This window comes from Parasteatoda tepidariorum, chromosome 7, assembly GCF_982258835.1.
Source record: "Parasteatoda tepidariorum strain Cologne lab strain chromosome 7, Ptep-v5.0, whole genome shotgun sequence".
NCBI lineage: Eukaryota > Metazoa > Arthropoda > Arachnida > Araneae > Theridiidae > Parasteatoda > Parasteatoda tepidariorum.
The window spans coordinates 93141563-93166750 of NC_141761.1; the positions used below are offsets into that span (position 1 = coordinate 93141563).

At 28.8% G+C, this 25188-nt stretch overlaps 1 protein-coding gene across 3 annotated transcripts in view; it reads right to left on the bottom strand.

The window, feature by feature from the left end:
* Positions 1-3100: 3100 nt before the first annotated feature.
* LOC107436768 (lipid transport auxiliary protein 1) overlaps positions 3101-25188 on the bottom strand; it is a 45929-nt gene continuing 23841 nt past the window's right edge. The window contains exons 1-8 of one of the 3 annotated variants that reach the window (XM_087168282.1): positions 17690-17825; positions 16301-16417; positions 15482-15583; positions 12834-12948; positions 10736-10786; positions 9406-9569; positions 6618-6676; positions 3101-3734 (exon numbers count right to left, since the gene is read on the bottom strand). In XM_087168282.1, the coding sequence (XP_087024408.1) occupies positions 3566-3734; positions 6618-6676; positions 9406-9569; positions 10736-10786; positions 12834-12948; positions 15482-15583; positions 16301-16357 (717 nt within the window). In that variant the 5' untranslated portion in view covers positions 16358-16417; positions 17690-17825 and the 3' untranslated portion in view covers positions 3101-3565. Of the gene's footprint in view, positions 3735-6617; positions 6677-9405; positions 9570-10735; positions 10787-12833; positions 12949-15481; positions 15584-16300; positions 16418-17689; positions 17826-25188 lie in introns of those variants that run through there. The other 2 variants (XM_087168283.1, XM_087168284.1) reach the window with 2 other exon arrangements.

Below are 25188 nucleotides of genomic sequence, written 5' to 3' on the forward strand. Positions count from 1 at the left end.
GAGATTATAACACATACTATGCATAAATTTGATACATATAACTCTCCCATTAATTCATAAGAAGGTTTTAGGCTTGCCTCACCTCAACAAACGAGAAAATCAGTAATCAAAGTTTAATTATTTGACTTTGTCTAGATATATTTCATGACTATAATTATCCATAGTTTTAAAACATAAACAACAGTGTATTAAAATTTAAATTTTGTCTAAAAAGATTATAAACACAATAATAAAAATATTTTTAAAAATTGTTGAAATGGACAATATTTCTGATACAGCTTTTGTGCATATTTTATAACAGTATAAAAATTCTTGTTGAGATAAAAGCTTAATAAAATTGTTATAATATGATACTTTTAGTTGAATAAAGTATGTGTGAATACTTTCATGATCTTTTACAGCATTTGTATACAGTTGCTTTGAAGAAAAAAATTTCTACCTTTGTTCTAATTTTATGCTTAGTTTAAACATTTAATGAATAAAAAATAAAACGAAGGAAGAATCAAACATAACTTCAGAGGGCTAATATTTTCCATAAATGATACCAGGGTTGAAAAGAAGTCAGTTTTTTCTAAAAAAAAAAGGCAAAATTGGCTGGTTTTTATTCAAAAGTTTTTATTTGCCTTAATCTCCTATTTAAAAACCCAGACTTTATTTGCTTTTTAATATTTTATATTTTATAATTCAAAATCAACATACACATATTTACAATAATTTTATTAATGACTATTCAGTAAAATAATAAGTAAAATATGTTGTATTAATTCTACTTTCATTTAAGAGCAGTTATTCCATAAATTGATTAAATGTTATTATTTTTAATGATGTAATTGCTACTCCAAATTTGCTTCAAAACCAGGAATTTTTGTCTGAAATTGTTTTATATCTATTTTAATCATGTTTTAATTCATCCTAACTGACGCCTGGTGGCGGAATAGTAGCGTTTCTTGCCACAGGTCCTGGGTTCGATCCTCCAACCAGGCAAGGTTGAATTAGCCTTTCATCCCTTCAGTGGGTCAATCGAACAAGTACCAAGCATACTTAGGAACTAAACATTTTCACGCTTGGCTGACAACCCTGCCGGAACATCTGCTCCTTCAATCCAGTGCCCAAGGTTAAGAAAACTGAGATGGGCACAATAGGTCTTGGCCCCTTTTGGACTGTCGTGATACCGAGTTTAGTTTTAAGTGTACTTTAAATTGATTCAGAATAATTAATTTTTAAAACTATACTAAATCTTTTATAAGTTGGGCATTTTCTATAAAACTGTGCATGATTTATATGAAATTATTATTGTATTTTGTTTAAAAAATTGGATAATTAATAATTATAATTTACTTTGTATTACTCATATACTTATGCTGCGTTAAATGAGTTGGTTTTATATTTTAGTTAATTGTAGTTTTGAGTAGTTTAAAATTAGTATTCCATTGTTAAAGCTGTTGCTTCAAACTGTTTTAAAAGTGCAAAGTTAATGTACCAAATTGTTCCCAACATACAATCACATCGATGTAGTAATTAATTAACAGCTTTATATATTTTTTACAATATAGAAGTTTTTGCAAAACATTAGTTCTGATAAAAGAAAGCTTTTCTTAAACTTAGCCGGTCTGTTTCAGGTGGTTTAAGCCAAGAAAAAGAAACAAGCAGCCTTCTTTGGCCTGGCTAAAATCCAGCAACCCAGAATGATACTCTAATTAACGCTACAGTAAATTACATCAAAATATTTAACATTTTTAAAACCTAATTCACTTATCAATGAAATAAACTGTTTTTCCCAAAAGAGAAATTCATCTAAAAGAAAATGGTCTTTAAAACTATAAATCATTCTGCTGAAACTTGCAAATCACAACCAATGTTATCATCTGATCATAGAGATAAACACATCTGAAGTATAATATAAAAGGGAAAAAAAATTTAAATTTAAAATCCAAAATTTAAAGCATGAGAATATAAATGTATATGACTTTTACAACTTATAAACTGAAACAAACTATTTTTTAAACATTTGTTTTGCATTTTTAAATTTAGTCTAAAATCTTTTCATGCAATTTTACATGAATTAAGTTTTAAAAAGTTATCAGAATCTTTCAACTAAGAAGGTTGTTTAATAAACAAGTTATGCAACTTTAAAATTTATTTTTCACACATTATAATAACTGTTATATTTAATTTTAAATGTTTTACAATACTAGTCTATTGAAGCATTCAGAAAAACCTGCTTGTTACGCAGGGAAGCAAAAAATTCCAAATCTGAACTAAGCTGAAAGTTAACTAATTAGAGACTCAATATGTATCACTTGAAAATAGTATAATTATAGTGTTGATACTCATATTTTTACGCATAATGTCATAATATAAATAAAAATTACTTGGTAATTAAAACATACTTTATTTTAAACGGCAAGAAAATTTATTAGAGTATTCAAGTTACATTTCATTTACATTAAACTTAAATGAATTTGAAGTATTTATCAATATATATATATATTTTAAAAATGGTTTTGATGTTTTATTTTAAACATTCAATTTTTATTTGAATACTTTTAATTATTTACGTCTTTACAAATAAGGATGTTTTAAAAAGATATAAAACAAGTTAAAATAAAATTTTAACGTTTTTTTAAGGAAAAAGAAGTGTCTTAAAAAGTGGAGATAGTTTCATTCACATTACAATTACATAATATTACAATTTAAATTAAATAATTATCCTTGTAATATAAACATATTTTACGAGTTTTTGTTACAGGTGTAGCCATTCGAGGCCAATAAGTTCCATAGTAGAATCTGAGCTGAGAAAAATTGATTACTTCCTACTTATATTTGGCTCATCAGTTATTTCCTTATTATAAGTTTATCAACAAAAAACATGTAGATAACATTGAAACAGAATTTTAATAAGCATAATTGTGCAAATAATACCATGCTTCAAATCAAATTTTTAAAATAAGTATAAGCTGCTTTTTATCCTTTTTATTTAATAAGTAACTTATAATTAGTAAAATCTTTGTATTGGATTTGAAAGATATCCATTATGAAATTGCAACAAGACTTTAAGAAAAAAACTGTCAATTATTTGAAGAATATCTAACACTTATAATTAAATGATAATCTTCATTAAAAATGTTTTATTTTAAATATTTTTTAAATACATAAAAATGCTCACAAGATTTAATGATAAAAAAAAAAACATTTAAGCCATTGTCAAAAATTAAATATATCTAACAATTTAAATTATAGTTTCTCAAGCAAAAATTCCTTCATTATCAACACTCAAACCAATCACTCATCCTCTTTAGAACTCTATGTAGAACCCTTAACAAAGAAGATAAATTACACCACATGGAACTATAAAATTTTTAAGATTAGAAGGTCCAAGGCACATACATATAGAGAGGAGAAAGAATCACTTGGGTCTTTTGTAAAAGATCTCACTATCAAACGTAACAATTTATAAATATGAATTTAGTTATAAATACTATGCTGAAATATATAAAAAACACATAATACAATTGAAAGATTCAAACCATATAAAACATTCACAACCATGCAAAGCATTTGAGACTTAGACAGATGTCTCATAAGTTGCTTTTTTGTCCTCAACAGTAGATTCCACCTGCAGGCAACTAGGCACAGCTGGGACTTTACCATTAGTAAAATGTCTGGATGAGTCATGAGAAGACGAAGCTGTTCTGCTCACGTTCTGTTGTCTGTTGGAGGTTCTAGTTGATATGCTACAACAAAGAATTTATTAGCACCGGGTGTCTTAAAACTGACCTTCCATTTGAAAAATCATTTAAATTAAGAGAGAGAAATTTATGTTAACCCCTTCCTTCTCGCTCCCGTGCAAATGACGGGGTGAGGTTTCGTCCTCTAGTTCTCGTTCCCGTGATATTTCCGGGCTGTAGTGTTCAGTAGTAACACACCAATGAGAATAAAACTAATTCATTTCTTTTGCCCGGAAAACATTTCCTTTCTCATTTTACGCAACAGATGGCAGTACCAGGATATTTTTAAGGGATATTTTTCAACCATCAAGAGAATGCAAAGTTTTTTGCTCCAGAAGAGATGAAAACAATAAGAGATGTAGGAAGGAAACTCTGTACTACTGTCCAGATTGTGACTTTGGCCTCTGTATCTCATGCTTTGAAATTTATTACACAAAAAAAATTACTAAACTTTATTTATTTTATATGTAAGTTTAATAAAATTCTTTTTTAATGTTTAAAACACATATTTTTCAAATTTTACTTGCTTGCTGGGAAACCAACATTAAGTCATAGTAATCCAGAATGTCAGCTTTTCCTAAAAATTTAATTTTTCAAATTTCAAGCGAAAAACAAATCAAAAATTAAAAATGAATATATATATTGTTCATACACATATTTTTATATAATTTTCATTGATAAAAAAATAGGCACTTTTATGACCGTTTTCTTGAAAATTAACCAATCGTTAAGGGGTTAAGAAAACAATTGAATTTATCGACATCAAATTTTAAAATAAGTTACAAATTTTGTTAACTGCACTTTAATGAACACAAAAATAACAGTTGAATTTGCAAGCAGACTCTCCCATATGTATAAAGACTGATGGATAGAATTAGACTGAAATTTTGATAATTTACACCCTAATAATATACAAACAGTGACAAATAACACTAATTATAATAAGATATTTGTGATGTTGCTACATCACATGTAAGCCAGCAATTCAAAATTCAGAAACTTAAATGAGATAATTTTTTTTCTTAGTTGTAACACTAACTTTTTTAAAATTTATTAACTGAATTTGTTTAGTGAATTGTCAAGTCCTGTTGGCTGCCTCATCGTGGCGAGGGGGTGACCCTGAGTAGAACGGGCGATGTACGTCTGGAGTTTTACTCCTGGAAGGGTCACCCATTGCGAGAAGGCCGTTCCATTACACTCAGCTAAAGTCAACAGGCGAAGAAGCCAAGTCAGACTTCGGCCAGCATGGTGCTCCAGTCATAGGACTTCAGAAGCTGCATTATTATCCCAACCATGAATTTCAGGCCTTGTTCTGACTTCATATTGCCTCGATTGTCACACAGGATCGCGTTTGTGGCTTTGGAAGCGGACCACGCTCGAAAAATATACTACCTTCCTCAAGTACTTCCTCAAGTCTCAACCGCAGCCTCAAGAGTCAAACTAGATCAGGTGTTGGAACTTGCAAACACTCATGGGGTACAGATTGTTGCCCTCCAAGAAACCAAATTAAATAAAAACGTGTCACTTAAAGTAAAGGGATATAACATCATCCGTTCCTGGTGATTATTTCCATCAACACCTTTCATCACAAGTTAACAAGAAATTAGATCACCCTGTATCGCTTAAGCAACTTGCTTTGGAGGTTATAAATACTATCCCCAAACACTCAATACTGGTATACACAGACGGAAGCAAGACGGACACATCATCATCTGGCAGCGGTGTCTACATTAAATCAATTAATTACTCCCTTAACATCACCAAAAGGAATCCTGATTACTGCAAAGTTTTTAGAAGTGAACCCATTACTATTGATTCTGCCCTGGATTCTCTTCTAACACTACAGGATCACAATAATATCTGAATACTCTCTGACAGTCTCAGTTCCATACAGTACTTATCGCATTGGAGGAAGGTGAGAGACAAAACAGGAGCTTCAATCCTGCACAAACTTAAAAATCCTCTCACGATTGCATGAAGTCCACCTCCAGTGGATCCCTTCTCACGTTGGGGTTCTGGGCAATGATATCGCCAACACTCTAGCTAAGGAGGGGACAGAAGAAACTTTGATGAGTCCAAATTCACTCACCTTCATGGAACTGGCATCGAAAAAGAAAAAAGAAGACAATGTTTCCTGGCTCGTACCCCCCAAACATCACTGGAACCAGAGCACCCGTCCAGGAGTAGGTTGCACTCAACATTCGGTGCAACCGCAAGGACCAGACGGTGTTTACCAGCAGCCACCTTAAGTCTCTTTCCTTCGAGGGTAGTATTAAAATCTTACCAAACTGCCCCAGGTGCCACAACGTGCAGGCTTCTCCCCAACATAGCCTGGACTGTCTTGGACTCGACAAGAGGGACATACTAAATAACCCACTTTTGGTGGCTGACTTCCTCCAGGTCATGAATTTCATGAACATTGTTTAGCCCTGCTAATTTTGGGGATAAGGAAGAAGTTTATTGTATTTTAACCATGATCCCATTTTTACTCCTTTAGCTTATATTTAAATTTTAAAATATCAATTATCTTTATCTTACCTGTAACTGACCTAAGGGTATCTTCACTCCATGTGCGTTAAAGAGTAAAAATGTCATTGTGATTCAAATGCAATAAACTAAATAATTAAGTTAATAAATTTCAAAAAGTTAAAATTAAGACTAAAAATAAAAGAAACTCATTAAAGTAGCTGGATTTAAAATTGTTGGCTTGGCTTACATGTGATGTAACATCATAATATTATTTGCTGTTGAGACATGCACTGCACATCAAAAAATTACAGATGATTAGAAAAACAATTAAATAAAAACAAAGGTACACAGAAATGTATGATTTGTTGCACTTTGTTGCAGAAATTATATAAATACATAAACATTTATAAAAAAATATACCTTTGCTGTATCTGTGACATCAGTTCTGTAAATTGTATAAAATCTTCTTTGTTAAATTCCTGAATAGAAGAATATAAATTTGATAAATATGCATAAAAATACACAGGCAAAATATATTCAGAAAAACTCCTATTTTCTTCATTATAAAGTTGGTCATTCAAAATAAACTATACAAATTCAAAATTAATTTTACTTTAAAAAAAATCTAAAATATCAATCATGAATGAATGTTTTACATACTGAATATCATGTAAGGAAGATGGAAAATTTAGTTTATTTTATAACATTATAGAAACTATAAAGAGCAAAATCCAAATCACCATCTAAAATTGATGTGCTTGAGCTTTATCTAAGGGAAAGTAACACAAGTTTTTCCTTATTACATGTCACCTCTCACGCAAATAAAGAAACATTAGTTACATTAAATCTATTAAATAGGTCAAGGGATTACTCGGGTTTTTAAGCTTAGTTTAGGGAAAAACTTAAAATTGTTAGCTATGCATTTTTAATCTAAATTTAGAACTAAAATAGTAGATGTAAGTTACTAACTATGGAAATGGGTTTTGTTTTGAAGAATGAATTAAAATTAAGAATTTAGACAAAGAAATAACATAAAAAGTTTTGTTAAAGCTTTTTATGATGCATACATATCAAAAATAAATTAAGATGCAAAATAAAAACAAAAACTTTCTATTTATCAAAACAAATTTTAATTATTACAAAAAAAAGGGAGGGAGAAAGATTATTGTGATTAGGTATAACAGAGAGGGAACATTGACCAAATTGAATAAGAACAAAATATTTAGTCTTTGAGCAATATGACTAAACTTAATAAAATTAGTCAGGTAAACTGTTACATTTGTAAAAGGAAAAGTAAGGCTAGTTTTCAAAAATGTTTATTTATTATAATCTAAAGTTATCTTTTAAGCAAACTGATACAATACTTTCCTAAGCATTATTTTCCAAAATGTTTTCACGTGAAATGTAACTATTAAAATGAAAGATGGTAAATGTTATTTTTTGATACGGTAGACAATTTTAATTTTATTATAAATGAAGATCTAAAAACAATTCGTTATTGGTTATTTGATAGTGGTTTCAATCTTAACATCGGTAAAACTAAGAACATGATTTTTTATCTAAAGCAAAATCTTATTGAAAACTTGAAAATAATATACCACAAGACTACTTGTAAATTAAATTTAGCAAAAATTTGCAAACCCCTTGAAAAAATTAATTCAAAAAAGTATTGTAGGCTATATATTGATTAAAATCTTAAATGAAAATCTCATGTTAACCAGGAGTCAAATGGGTTAAGGCTGTAAATTTATCATTTATCATTTAAAATATAAAGTTAGCATAAATTTTTTTGCAGTCCTTTATTACTTGTGAGTTAATTCGCAAATAAATTATGGTCTTAACGATTTGGGAATGTTATTATACAAATAGTAAAAGACTCGATATACTTCAAAAGAAATTTATGAAGCATATATAATACAATAAATACATATTTCAAATCTTTGATCACCTTTTTTTCGATAAAATCTTTCTACATTTTTAAATTAACCCAAATGTGCAAAAAAAATGAAAATATATTAACCCACGGAGAACATAAATCAAAAAACTGATCTCTCACAAAAATATACTGTATAAGAACTTCAGTTATTTAGCTCCCAAACTCTTCAATAGTATTTCCACCAATATGCAAAATGCTCCTAACAAAAACTCATTCATATAGAAATTAAAGCAACTTTTATTTGCTAGCCCAGGTACCCTAAATATTTTTTTGTTTCTTTATTCTCTTATAAATAATAATAATAAAGGTTGTGCATAATTTAATAGTTATTTGCTTTCACTTTGATATATACTTCTTTTCTATTTTCTCTAAATAATATACTATTTATTAGAGAAACTTATTTAAAAAAATTTATAAATATGGTACTTCTTTTTTAATTTATAATACTTTTTCTCTACATTATGGTTTAGGTTCCTATATAATTTTTCCAAGCATGCTCTTGTTTTGTATTATTAATATTCTATCATATAACTACATACAGGGTGGATTAAATTAGATTGGCAGTTTTTAAAAATTTATAATTGGAAAACTATTAAATTTAAGAAAACTAATACTGAACCAAAATCATGTGATAGGACATAAATATTTTTCTGCCAGAATTCATCTTTAGCTTAATAAATTGAAAGCAGATGTCAATGCTAATAATAAACCTCTATACTTAAGAAAAATAATTGAACTTTACAACCTGAGTTTTCAATGAAGGTAAATCACAGTAATACACTTTGGAAAAATCCACCATTGGCCACACTCACATTATTATCTGAAGACAAAATTGGCATATAAACAAAAGTGTAGAAGAGACTTACAGCTCCAGATACAGGAAAAATTTTGAACTTAAACTAGGAAAACTGGGTGAAAAGATTTAGACCATGTTACATGAATCCACTGCAAGATTTTATTTTTCTTTTCATCTCAACTATTTTCCTGATAAATTTTTGAAAATTATCAAATCCTGTACATATATTGAAGAATATACAACACAATATGCATTTTAATAAAACAAACTTCCAAACAAATTTCAGCCATCTTAATTTATTTCTTTAGGTCAAATAGAGGAAATAAAATTTTGGGTTGAAACTTAAAAAATATATGACAACTGAATTATGACTTATTTACAACACAATATATAATTGGGTATACAATTACACATTTAAATTCAACTATGAGCACATAAATTTCTTTTTCAAAATAACACTATACAGTAATTCTTACCATGGGTTCATGCCTGGCTATCTCAAATAAATCACAGTACTTCTGAATGGTAGCAATTTCTAACTGACCAAAAAGGCCACTTTGAAAAAGTCGAACTAGGAAAACCCTGTAATCTTGATTATACGGGCGAATACGAGATGGGTCGGCAGACAATATTGCAGCATCTGTTGTATAAAAATATTAATGGATAAAGTGAAAGCTATAATATATTACAAACTTACTTTTGAAATAAGTTACAGGTAATAGTGTGCATTGTAAGCCCTAATTTGAAAAGAATCAAGGGTTTAATAAAAAACTGCTTAATAAATGACAATTTAAAGCTAAAAATCCAATATAAAATTTCGTTATCCCAAGCATAACTTGCATTTAACATGCAATTTCTAATAAACATCTGGAGAATATTTTATTAAATTAATGAAAATTTCATTCCCTTAGATAGGATTTAAAAATCCTTATCTTCAATCGTTAAAATATTCTATGTTAAAGTAAAACATTCCCGCAACAGTTGTGGACCAAGGAGATCATGCCTCCATGATCCCCCTAACTGTAAGGCACCAAAATTTCTTAATCAATGACATAATTGTGGCAATGTGGTCAGCATTGTGCACAGGACGCTTTTACTTCCCAAACAAGCTACTATTAGTCGATCTGAAGTTGGATGGGCTGCAAGTCACTACTGGGGATCGAACCCCAGTTCTTCACAATTACAGTTTAATGCCTTAACCACTGAGCTATAGCAGTTACTTTACATATATGATAAAACTCTATGTAGATCAATGAAAAACAACAATGCAAGGTTCATCATCTGTTTTTATCGTCACAAGTAGGAAATTTTTTTTTTTTTAGGTTTACGTACTTTTGAAGCCTACATTTTTGGGCTTATAATGTACATACATGTAAATAAAGAAATAACTAAAATAATCTAGATATTACATTTGATAGTAACAAAACAAATTGTAATGGCATAATTTTTGATAACAAGCAAGTTGAACAAAAAGAATTTGCCTCTTTTTTATCTAATTCAGTAGGATAAATTTTAACGTGATGGGTATAATTTAAATAGTCTTTTCTAATATTTGCTCAAATATGATCGTCTTTGCACTGGGTGGAATCAGTCAAACATAACATTTGAAATTTAACACAAAACATAACAGCCTGGTTTGATTTGTAATGGGGATATTTTTTTTAAATGTTTATCATTTATTAGTCGCAAAATTAAAAGCACCAATACACCTAGTCAAATACCAATTAATTTTAAATGTCATACACTAAAAATTACTTAAGATAAAAAGACTAAAGTAAACCATTGTGTACAAGCTTTCAAATTTACCTAAAGTAGAAATTGAATCTAAAGCTTTCATTCTATATATGTGGACAGGTCCTGAAAATTAAAGAAATACATATTCAGAAAAAATTTCAAAGCCATAAACAAATTAAGCACACAGTTTTCACATTAATAAATGAAAAATAAATAAAATATACAGAAGTTCATTGTTTAAAAAAAAGGCACACACTGTATAATTTTTCATCTAATAATCAGAATCAGCTTTTTATGCACTCACATATTACAATTTTAATAATTTATGAGGAATTGAACTTAAATTCACTAAACTGTTTAGCAAAAATAATATTTTTAGTTATAAAATCAAATACAAAAATGTACAATCTCTGAATAAACATATGGTATATCTCAGTGTTTAAGTCTATATTTTAAACCACCAAAATTTTACAAAAATCAGGAAATCGACTTAGTGACACAAGTGAAAAAGCTGGACATTCATGGATCATGAAAGAGTGATGCATTACAAACAATGAATGACATATGTAATGAATAATAGATATGATTGACAATGAATGATAGATATGAATGACTCTATATGAATTAATCGCTTTCAAAAATTATTTTTAATATGGTAAAAGACAGTTTTGCATTTTCTCTTATCATATTTTCTTTACATATAAAGGTTTTTTTAGAAATGATAAATTTTATTACTTTCAGAAAAAATTAAAAATAAGTAAAATTACTATCAATTTTTCAAGAGTGTTTCAAGACAACATTACACTCTTGAGTAAACTATTAGAACCATATTCTTTGAAATGTAATTACCTTCTTATTTCAGAGGGGAAAAATCCAATCCAAAAAATATATGTTTAATCAGAGGCAGTGCATTTTCATATCTGATTTAATGTCTTAATAAACTGATAGTTTGCAACGCTTAAAGATTTTCCTATCCCTGTTGTTTTAATTGTCAAAAAAATCAGTATTGTCTCCTGTTATTTATAGAAAAAGTTCTATATCAAAGAGAAATAGTCATATAAGTTAGCCTAATTGGCTAATACTCAATAAAAATATTGTAAAACATGTTAATTGTTACATATAAACATCCAAGCATTGAGTACTGAAATTTCCTAGCTAAGCACTAATTTTCCATTGAATTATATAGGTTAAATTATTTTTCAGGCAAGAAAGATAGAACAAATGTGCAGATGATTCATTGGGTATATTCAAACTCATTAAGAAAGCCAATTGCTGACAGGCCTAACATAACTGTCAATTTATGAATGAGGGATGCAAACTGTTTATACTCTGCAAATAGACCTACTGGGCTTCATCAACTTACTATTTGTCTAGGCAGTTGATTGGATCTCAGAATTTTAGCATATAGTAGTAGGAATAATTTTTGAGAATCTTAAAGGAATATTAAATTAATTATTGCAAAAGTTTAAATGTGAATTGAAATTTTTTCAATATATATATATATACATATATATATGTGTGTGTATATATATATATATACATATATATATATATATATATATTTCTCATTTTGCAGTATTTATTTTTATTCTGTTCACTGTGACATATGAAACCAAGAGTTCTTCCACTTGGAAAGGAATAGAAAATATTTAAACACAAAAAAAATTCTGTTTTTTTTTTATTTTTAATTGTAAGTTAAATTACGTGAATATTGAGTGAAAAGTTGTAATTTTAGATGGGGCTGTGTTACCTTTTTTTATAAAAAGTGAGAGGGCTATAGCCCCCTATGACCCCCCCCCCCAGTTCTGCAAACAGCACTGACATAGTAAAGTTTATGTATTTTTTAAGTTACGGTTCAACTTTAGTGTATCACTCACATTAAAATAGTATATTATGAAAACAAAACAAAACATCATAATTCAAGCAAAATAATAAGTAAAAACTTTACTCTATACATAAAAAAATAAAAAAACTCTTATCAGATATAAATTAAAATTTATCACATTATATTTGTTTGTTTTGTTCCCCTAAGAAACCAGCTAGATAAAATTAAACAATGTACATTAAAGAAATTTTTTTTTCTTCCAAAATCATATATTTCAGCCTATGGTAAGAACATTACTTACCAAAAATGTATTCATATTACAATAAAAAATTTATTTACACTCACTGTGATAAGGAATCTCATCTTGAAAATAAATTTCATCAGACTTCTTCAAAAGTTTGGGTTGATAAGAAATAGTTTTTACAACATCAAGTCTTCTATTAATTTCAGTGTGAAAACTCTGAAATCAAATAATAATTTTAAAATATTTTAAAAAATTTCACAATAAAAAAATAATTTTAAAAAGAATCACTTAATTTTTAAAAAAAATTATACATCAAGTCTTCTATTAATTTCAGTGTGAAAACTTTGAAAACAAATATAATAATAAATATTAAAAAAATATCACATAAAAAAAATAATTTTAAGAATCATTTAATTAAAAAAAAAGTTACACACTATATAAATAGTCAATACTCAGCCCTTTGATAGTCGATAGCTAACCCTTTTTGTTCAAATTAAACATAAATTATGACTGATTAACTGCATAAAAAAAAATAATGAAGGTGACACTAGTGGAGAAATAAACAAGAAGGCACAAAGGTAACTATTTCTGATTAAATTTCACATCATTACTGTCATTGTTCCTATTTTGAAGGGTTGCATTTATCTACTGTGGTGTTATTCCAACATAAACTACTGTTTTTCTTTTTCAGTATTTAGATTGATATTCCCCTAGGGAACCCTGTTATCCGTAGAAGGCGCGTCTACAGGTGGTGAATAGACCCCCACAGACTATCAACTGCTCGATTCGCCAAAGGTCTTTGACATTGCCAGGACAGTTTTCGGTGCTATTTTCCTCTGCACTACTTGGACAAGACAACAACAACAGAATGATATTGAGCAGAAAACGAAATAATCTTATAAAGAATTTATTCTATTTTGAAACAAATATTTTAAATGAGTGATAACACTCAAAAGATAACTATTTACAGTATTAATAAATAAAATTAATATTTAGTTGAATTTAAATAATACTAAGTTAAGCTGCAAAACTAAAAGGAAAAAAAAATCTTTTATTAATGGTGATATTTAACAAAAACATAAATTCCGATTTTTGGAAACTTGTTGTTTATACCCCATAATCATCTTGCCCAACAAAGATACCATAAACATTCATTAATAACTAAAAGATATTAGAATCAGCAACTTATGATAAAAATTATACAATCTAAAATTATAAATCTAAATTATACAATCCCTTTCAAACTACGTGGGAATCACTCGAGCTAGTTCTTAAACCAATAGTAATCCTTGGGACTTCCCTTTTCCCCTCAAATATAACAAAATAGAGGGAAATTCCTTTGCTACTTTCCCTAAGATAAAAACTTAAGCACACAGTTTTGGAGTGCAATTTTGAGCTCCGCCTTTGCTAGAAAATGTCTTAAATATACTATGTGAAGCTAATAAAATATTTTTTGCCTTCCAACTGCTATCTGCGTGGCATAACAACACTCACCATGACTGCTACCCTTTCATATATATATAGTTGCCATCAGGCTCAATCAGGTTTCCTGAGAACAGAGGCTCATCTTGTAATTACCAGACTATATGTCAAATGTTTCATTTTAAAAGAATTAAGAGGTAGGGGAGAAAGGTTTAAACACTTATAATAATAATAAAAAAAATTGAGTCACATCGAAAAATTGAGTCGTAATATTTTATGCCAATAAAATTTTGAGCTTAAGCTATATATATATATATACATATATTATAGATAGATAGATACATATGCATGAATATATACATATACAGGGTCTATCTTAAGGACTTCAAATTATTAATTAGTAAAATCAAAAGTATTAGCCTAATTTCTAAATTCTTAGCCAAATGCAAATTTCTAATGATTGATTTTTTAACATAGAAAACTTCAAATCAAAATACAAATTTACTATAAATTGAACTATTTTATAAAATGCAATTCAAATCAAGAGTTATTTTCTAGTTGGGAGGAGTAAAGAAGCAATGAATGCAAGAGACGATGAAAAACGTAGACGTTGGATTAATTTTTTATAATAGACTAGATCAGTATTATAAGGATAAATTTTTGGTAACATTATGTTATTGTCGCCTTATTGTTATTTTAGTATCACATTATAGTATGTTATTGTCACGAGAAAAATATTTTTTGAAAAAATATTTGGATGATATATGCATCTTGCGATCACATAACCTGTTTTATTGACACAAGCATCTTAGATGTGATATCGCATGATTCAGCAACGAACATGGTAATCTGTATTTTACAGTAGTTTGTCTCAAGCTTACATAATCTCTCTTGTTACTTACATCATCTCTACTTTATACAATTCTAATTGGTTTAGCGATGTATCTAATGGAAATTACTGTAATCGAGTAAAAAAATACAGGATTAGTTCAGCAAAATTTCTTTTGACCTTTCTTTTCCCAGGATTGAGGGGAATATATATGTTTCGATAGAAAAAATCATTAGCCAATATAGCTGAAACGCTTTTTCACCAAATTTACGATTTTATCACATTTGGTGAGGTGGCAAATGCTTAGTGAGGGCCCTGCATATATATATATATAACATTCAATTTATACTACAATATATTATATAATATAAGCTAATGAAAAATTAGTTTTTTAAATGTTGCTAATACTGGTAAGTAAGACATATACAACACTGGAAAAATGGAAGAAAAATCTAGGAAATAAACAAATGGAAAATTATAAATTAATAAAATACTAACTTTGGGTGCATCTTGAGCAACAAGAGTATGAGGACCAGGTCTTGATTTTAAAGAAAATCTTTTAATTTGTCGGTTTGCGAATATAAAAAGCAACACAAATGTCTAAAAAATAATAAAATTACTGAGCATCAGACAAAATAATGCAGATTTTAGTTAATATTTTAAAACTATAACTGAGCAGATAGATTAGATTTATACTTTGGTGAATTACTTCACTATTAAGTCAATGAATTACTAATAAGTAATAAAAATATTTTAAACCCCAGACAGTCACACATATAAAAAAACATATTTAAAATGCTTTTTTTTTCCCTGCATATCAAAACAAGATTTTTCATTCTACTAGATAAGAAAACAATGTATAAAGGAGAAACATTTTCTGAAATTGCCAAAGGTTTCACGTAACAGTAAATCATAGGGAAATTTCGATAAACTTTCTGAAATTGTCAGAGATTTAGGTAGAAAACTGTACAGAAGAGAAATATTTTCCAAATTTACAGATATTATCAGATAAAAATTTTGTAAAGAAGAAATATATTTTCCTAAATTTATTGAAATCGCCAGAGAGTGAAATAAAACAGTTCGTTCAACATCAAAGTTCTATTTTTGGGAGGAGGGGGAAATTGAATCCTTGACAGTTTCAGAAAAAATGATAAATAGATAAATAGAGTTAGGAATTTCATTAAAATACATTATATTTTTAAAAAAATATGTTTAATAAACTTTTATTTTCTAACGAAATATTGTTTTGTTTAGTTTAAATTAGTTAGACTGATTAAAATTTTTCTTTTATTCAGAAAAAATACCAAAATTTATTACCAAAACACCAAATGCTATGCAGATTATTATAGCGATACCAGATAAAGGATCAGCCATTATCAAGGTAATGGAAAGGCAAAGAAAACGCTAAACATTTCAAGCAAGGCATTCAGATAACTGCAAAAAAAATATATATTAATCAAAATCAAATAAAAAGTCCTTATAAATTTGATTAAATTTATAACAAACCTCATTTTTATATTTTAAATTGCAGAGAAGTAATAGCAAAACATTATAGAAACACAGTATAACATTTTAGAAACTCTGTATAACATAGTGAAAATTAAGAACTCTATATATGTTTTTAAAAATCGCATTAATTTGTTTACAATTTTTTTCAATTTGAAAAAAACATATCAGAATACTTCAATGGTTTCACACTTTTTATAAATTATACAGGGTTGCCACTCAAATCTAGAAAAAAAAATTCCCTGTACATGTTATACGCAATATATTAAGAGGAAACAACAATTACTGTGCTCTTGTGTGAGCTATATTGGGCTAACTATATTTATTAGTTTCAATTGCTGGAAAAACAGCCGAGCATACTTAAATAATGCTATGGTAAATTAAATAGTTTAGTATAGCTGAAATATCATGGTAAAATATCCCATAGTATAATATCGCTTTGAGTGGACACCATTTTTTAAAAGACAAAAATAAAAAATCTAAATTCCCTGTATTTTCCCAGTTTGTAAAGAAAAAATCAAAATTCCCTGTTATTTTAGGTGATTTTTAAATTCCCTGTATTTTCCAGGTTTTCCCTGTTCTCCCTGTGGAGTGGTAACCCTGTTATAGTAAGGGAAATCACTACTTCCGCAACTGATTTAAAACTAAAATATATTAGATAGGAATTAAATTAAACTATTTAATTAAGAATACTAAACTTTAAAAATAAAATTTCATTTGAAACAAGATAGTAAATAATTATATAATAGATTATTAAGAGCTCAATGCTTTTTTATATTGTTGTGTAAATAACGCCACATGTAATTAAATATAATAAGGTAATATCGTCTTATCAATGGAAAATAAAATTATAACTATCTTATTGGATACTATTATGGCATCATATTTCATTTACTGCAGCAAATATAGCTAATAAATGTATACCATCGTATTTAAAGTAAATACTTTATATTTAATATAAATATCATTTTGTGCGCTATACAATATATTTAATAAATAAAAGATGTATAATAGTTGATTTTACAGCTTTCTATGTCATACTAAACAAAAAATGAGATTAAAGATTGAAACATGGTCATTGCAACATTATTTTGGATTCACAGAGCAATGTACTTTATTTATCTTTTCATAAAATCATTTAGTAAAGAACAGGGTAAAGAAATGATGTTTTTTAAATAATTTTATAATGAAATATCGCACCGTGGTTTTATGGTTCAAACTCAACATATTACACAAAAACTTTTTAAGGAATCCACTACTTTTTTTTAACTTGATATTTCCTGCTAACTGCTAAGAAAACCGAAACGACAGACGAAAAGTGATAAAAGAAGCGGTTTACAGTTTAAATATTCTATCCTTGATTTTTATAACATAAAGGGGAAAAAATAAAAGTAACGAGGTCAAACAATTCGAAAAATTATTTTGAAGAAACTAAATGAACAAAATAATCATTAATAACTTGATAGAAGATTTGAAACTAAACTATCCAGTTTTATCCAGGAAGTAGAGTTTCGCAGTGATTATTTCCGGTTTCACTTGCGAAAGTCTACTTCCGGTTTAAGTAAAAAAATAAACAAGTAATGACTGTTACAGGATGACCCTTCCAGGCATGTTTTCAAGCATGCGCAGTATGCTAATCATAATGAGTAACGCCTCCTCCCTGTCCTTCTTACAGACGTCTACAGAACAGAAAATGGCGCGGTCATTTCCAGAATCAAAGCTCATTTCAAATCAAAGCTTATCAAGAAATAATAAAAGATTATTAAAAGGGTATGTAATTATATTTTATTCGAAGTATTGATTTTCTGCCTTTTCATTAGAAATATGTATTTCCTTAATTGTTGAATGATCATCTCTTTTAATTAATTAATGAACGTTGAATAAATAAAAAGCTTTGCAAGAATCTATGTTCAGTTTCTTTCCTATTTTCTTTATTTGATGTTAAATGTACAATGTAATGACTGGTGATTAAGACGTTAAAATGCAAAAATTGCGAACAGAAACCGAATAAATTATTTATAGTTTGTAAGTGCAAATATATTTATACAATCCTTAGTATTTAACGATCATTCAATGTAAAGAAAAGGCAGCATTTCATGTATTGAATAAAATATATTTACTGCTCATAATAAGATCTCTTTTGTTCACTCGTTTTTCATTGACTCAAGAGTCTTCACATGATTATTTAATAAAAAACACAAAAGAAATATTTCATAATCATAACAAAATGTGACCCAAGCATACTCGTGATACAATTGGTGTGACTAATATAAAGCATGTTTCCTTAATTAGACTAAGCAATAATGTAAAATTTGAGGCACTTATTTATTGAGTGTAGGTAAATTTTCCGTCATATTTGAGGGGAGTATGAGTTCATGACAAAGTAATGAATTTAAAAAGTTTGGGCCAATATTTTTAACTTCAATGCGAAATAGAATAGACTTGATTAAAATCATCAACAAAATAAGGAAATTTTTGCATTAAATTGACTAACATAATTCGAATTAATTAGCACATAATTTTTGCATTCTTTTCCCAAACTCAATGTATTTAATTACAAATTTACACAAATCATATTAAAAATTTCTTATATTTCAATAACGCCTCTGTAGATGGCACCACCACTATCTTTCTATCTAAACTTTTTTTTAACTGATGCTTCCCTTCCCTTCACCAACCTTTTGAGAAAGGATACGCATGAACGAAAAACTTACAAAATAGGCTGTTTACTCGACAGCTGGTAGCAATAAATTATGAAAGATAAGATGATTGACAGGATCCTAAATATTTCAGATTAGAGTTAAAAAAATTAAACTTATAACCATTCAAAAATGAAAAGTATTTAGGTGCACCTAAAAAAAGCAATCACAGGACGTAGCATAAATAATTTATGTAGTTTCATTATAAATATGTTTTGTGATAAAAATTGTTTAAGATTTTTACCCTATTGTTCAAGTAAACAGCTGAGTTTGAAAATTGAAATGAAATACATGAACCGTAAGAATAATTAATAAGTTCGAAAATAGGTAAAATTTTGAAATATCAATATTAAGTTTTATTGTGATAATAATCAGTACCGTCTTCACGCATGGGCACACCCGGGCAGTGCCCAAGGGCCCCAGGCACTCAGGGGGACCTTGAGAATCTTAATTTTATAAATTATATTAAAAAAAATTAAGACTAAACAAAATTACCTTATACATTTTTTTAAATAAATATATGATATTGTAAAAAGTGTGTATTTTTTTTCCTTTCTAAAAATAGTAATTGATTATCTTGCAAACAACAATAATTTGAGTAGTTTATCAGCAGGGAAACTTAAAAAGGCAACCGAAATTTATTTTTCTACGTTCCAATGAAATTTTTCTGTGTATTCAGTTTCTTCTTTGGGTCTACTAAAAACAAATTTAAATACATTTAAATCAAAATGTATTTAAATTTGTTTAAAATATTGCATACGTTAAAAATGCTTTATTTTATGTATGTGAAGTTTTTTAATTCGATTTTAAGCAGTATGACATGTTATAAGTGCCCAAAATTATTTTGCCCGGGGGCCCTGCATGCTATTAAGACGGCCCTGATAATAATGTTGTTCGACTAACACATTTATTCTTTAAACTAGATTGTATTTAATAATTATTTGCATTTTTTTCCACGTTTTATTCATTAAAAGTGATTAATTCTTACACATTATTCTATTAGGGGGGTTATTAATTCACAATTAAGATTTTGGCAGACAGCTGCCGTTATTGTTATCGGATTTTCTAAGACTGTCTCCTATAGCTCTGACTCATTCAAGCCATTTGGCGAAATTGAAGTGCATGCTCTTTTAGTAAGAATGTTTGATTTGATCAGTATTTCTTATGATCGTTTTCATTCACTCCTTTCAGTTTTTTCCCAGGTTTCAATTCGATTTCATTATTTCTTTGGCCAGGTACGTGTGTGAATTAGTTTTTCATAGTATATTATTCATTAATTTTAAGAAATAGTTATTTTTTTCCCCATCGTTTGCATTTTGTTGCCGCCAACAATGTCATTTAACAAAAAGAAGTGTCGTCAATACAATGCCACTTACTGGAAGATTGGATTTGTTTAATCACCGTCGAACTCTCAACTACCTATGTGTTTACTTTGTAACAAAGTTTTATCGAATGAGGCCATGAAACCCTCTCGTTTGCAGGAGCATTTGCAAAAAATTCACCCTGACAAACAGAATAAAGACTTGTCATTTTTAAAGAACATCAAGGACAAGTTTCTGAAGGCACCTTCGGTCTCGGGCTTACTAGCAGGGTTGGGTTTTTGCCGTCAAAAACTGGTTTTTGACATGACGGTGGTAAAAACCGTGTTTTTACCGGTAAAAACTGTCAAAAACCTACTGTTTTCTTTAATTTATGGCATACGGTGGACAATATATTATTTTCACATAATTGCCTTTATAAATTAATGTTGTAAATGATTGCTATTGATTTTGCAACTACATACACGTATTCTTATGGAAGGATATACATTCATACAGAAATATTGTAATATACTTATTGAAAATAGTGATACTTACTTTTATCATTATAGCTTGATTTGCAAAGGATTCAAAATTTTGCACTTCTTAATTGTTAGAAATAAACAAACAAACAAAAAAGCTTGGAACTATTAATAAATTCAGGAACTAAAATGAAGAATTTAAAATTTGGCATTTCTTAAATATTAGAAATAAGCTAAACAAAACTTCTAACTACTAACAAACTCTATGTCAAGAATTACTGCTATTTTGTCAAGTTAAAAGCTTTTATTCAGTTGAAAAAGCACATTAAACAAAACTTAATTACAAACAAAATTATGTTCAGTAGTCGGGGTCACTGTGCCGAAGCATACGATAGCAAGTGACTAATTTTGCACATTTTTCATTGCCCAGTCGATTTCTGAGTTTAGTATGAATGAGTCTGAAATTCAAGAATAATGAGGATTCGAGATCATTGAGGATAATGATAACAAAAGGTTAGTGCAATGTTGCAAGGAAACTCTAAAAGGATTTCCCAGGCTTTTTCATGTCTCATTTCTGTGTAAAATATTGAAAACAAAAATGATAAGAAAAGTTTTTTTTTTTGATGAGGCTTTCTTTTTATGTGTACATGTATTTCTCACAGCAAGATTTTATGAATGAAAGTAATCAATCTTGACATTCTTCAGTAACGTAATATGCCAAACAAAATGATGCTTGGAAATGTTGAAAATTTTGATTAGTATCCTAATATTTTACTTCAAATAGTATGTTTTGATATAATCATGTTGGGGAAAATGCAGAAATCTGTTCTTAAATATCTTTTAGCAACTTTGTTTTAAATTTTATTGCCAAAAAAATGAATTAATTTTAAATTATAAGCAGTTAAACCCAAATAAAAATACAGTTTTATCCAAACTATGGGTTTTTGACACAGGGGTTTTTGACATGACGGTAAAAACCATGGTAATAACCGGTAAAAACCGTCATGTGTCAAAAACTTGCCAACCCTGCTTACTAGCAACCTCGTCCCAAAAATGCGACGATGGTCTGATAGCCTCTTATAATATATCAAAATTAATTGCCAAATCTGGCCAAGGCTCATACCATAGGCGAAGAGTTGATACTTCCATCTATTAAGGAAGTCTTAGAAACAGTTTTACATCATCCAGCCGCATCTAATGTAATAAAAAATATCCCATTAAGCAACGATACAGTGCGGCGACGAATTGATGAGATGGCGGAAGACGTTGAGGATTCCTTATGCAAACTTTTGATATCGAATGAATTTTCCCTGCAAGTTGATGAATCAACTTTGACAAGTAATGAGGCTTTATTGTTGGCGTATGTCCGGTTTGTTGAGGAAGGAGAATTTTTTCTAGATAGGCTCTTTGCACGAAGCTTGATTATAGATACCAAAGGAGAATCTATTTTTAACACTGTCAAAGATTATATTAAAGAGAAAAACATTACTTTTACGAATATTATGTCTGTTGCCACTGATGGAGCTCCAGCAATGGTGGGTTTATCGCCTTTTTGAAGAGGGAGGTACCAGATATTTTAGCTGTTCACTGCGTGATTCACAGACAGCATTTAGTTGGAAAAAATCTCAGTGACCGCTTGCATCAGTCACTGCAATACGTTATCTCTGCTGTGAACAAAATTCGCAGTAATGCTCTAAACGATCGATTATTCAGACAGCTATGACCTGTCTCAATAGGTTTTGAAATCTTTTCGACTCTGTGCTTGAGTTCCTGGAAGACAAAGATGTAGCTCTGAGAGACAGATTGCTAGAATTTAAGATAGACGTTGCCTACATGACGGATTTATTTGCAAAATTTAATGGTGTTAATTTAAAATTTCAAGGCAACGAACTCAATTTGATCACTTCAAAATCAGTTATTTCTGCCTTTCTAAAAAAACTCATTTTGTGGAAGCAGAATTTTGGTAGGAATGAGTTTAGCCAATTTCCGATCTTATCGGATCTTAAAAAGAATGGTGAAATTTCCTCTGGTGATATACAGGAATATTGTCAACATCTTGAGTCTTTTTACATGGGCTTTTCTAATCGTTTTAAAGATGTGTTGACCCTGGAAGTCCCTCAATGGGTTATGAACCCTTACGTGAATATTGAAGCAGCAGAGGTTCATATTCAGGAGGAATTGGTCGAACTTTCAACTTATGAAACTTTGAAAGCTAGCTTCCAGAATGGTGATCGTCTCACAGAATTTTGGCTTCAAGATAACATAAGTCGTCTCTACCCTGGACTGTGCTGTGACGGATCTAGTCACAAAAAAGAGAAATCGACTCGAAATCGTGCAACGAGGGGACTTGCGTCTTCACCTCACTGAAAATATTGAACCGAATGTTAAGAAACCAGCTCTGAACCATCAAGCAAAATCATCCCACTGACATAGTTACTTGATTGCTTGGTTGATACCACGTTTCAGTGTAAAAAATTATTTTTGATGTTTTTTTAATTATCTAATTAAGTTTAAATAACTCTTTTTAGCATGGATTTCTTTGTTTGTTTTCTCATTACCGTATTTATTTTGATTATAATAAATAGATTACCTGTCGGGAGAAAAGTATCGAGTTAACGTTCACACTATTTTTTTTTAAAAAACCAAACAATGTTAACGCGTAAGAATATTGCTTAAAAATGTTACCTCTTATAATTCAGCTCACCCTATGCTCCAAATAACTGAATTTTCACAAAAGGGGAGTTTAAACTTTTTTTTTTGCTCCTTATGGGGGCGGCAGCGTTAAAAAGGTTGAGAACCTATGTACTATACCATAGTTTATTGCTTTTGACATGAAGAAGAGTTAGATATTCCTCTATGGGCTGTCGCGCCACTGAGTTCAGTTTTTAGTACATCGTGTAACATATCATGTAAACAAGAAAAAGAAAAAAAAAACCGAGAGCAATATTATTTTTTACCAGATAACGGCCTAATTGCGAGGACATTATGGTCATGGATATAGATCCATAATGTTCGTTGCGACTCAGTCTTCATATTTCCCTTCTACAAAACAAGCATGAATTTAATGATGGAGCCTAAGTGGAGTAATAGTTATTTAAAAAAGCAGTTAATAAGTAAAATTATATGCAATTTTTTAAGTAATAGTAATTATTGAAAAATAATAGAGTAATAGTTAATCACAATTTAATTAAAAAGCAATACTTAGTAGTTATTTAAAATTTTTATAGAAATATTTAAGGTTGTCAGGAAAAAAGGAGAATGTAATACATTATAAAACATCCCTTTCTGTGACCTCGCTTTTTATTGATCATAAAATGAAAATAGTGGAGATAATGATCATGAGAGTAATAATTTTCTCGCTTTTTCGCTGCATTAATTTGAATTTATTCAACCCCTAACTGAAAATACTGTGGAATGACTCTTCCAGGTGACAATACTGAATACAAGCAATATCTTTGCTGTGCAATCAATATTTTGCTTACACCATAATTAACAAGCATTTTAGCTGACTAATTTATTGTGCTTATTCACATAGTTTAAAAGAGCTAAATAAAATAACTTTTTTAATACAGTTTCAATAAACGTTTTTTCGTTATATAAACATTGCTGTTCTATATTTAAATTTGCAGATTTCATTTACAATAGGAATTTTAAATTACATTTGAACAAACCAGTTATTAAAGAATAATAATGAAATTGAAAAAAAAAATATTTTGCTGGAACTTTCCAAAGATATCATTTAATTTTGTAAGCAATACAAAATAGATAACAAAAGAAACACAGAAATGTAAAAGAGATAATATTCCACGGCAGATAACAGTCAGGTGAAGAGTAGAAGGTTAAACCCTTTGACGCAGAATTTTCATTCAAAATATTTTTTATTATTTCGTAATAATTAAAGTCAAAATAAGTAAAAAACTTAATATTTTGAATTATAATAATTTATGGTTATGAAATAGAGAAAACTAAATGTAGATAAGGATACAAGAGTCCATTGCGAAGCATGGACTGACGGCGCACTTCCAAACAATGCCTTTCCAAATTTGCACTTATTTGTAATCATTTAACCATAAGGGAACACAAGTAATTCAACATGTAAATTTCTTTAATTTTCAAAATTAATTATTGATAAATTTTTGAATGTAAATAAAAAACATTTTTTCAAACTACTTTTTTTTGGATTTTAATAGAAATATAATTCCGATAATCTAACAGATTTT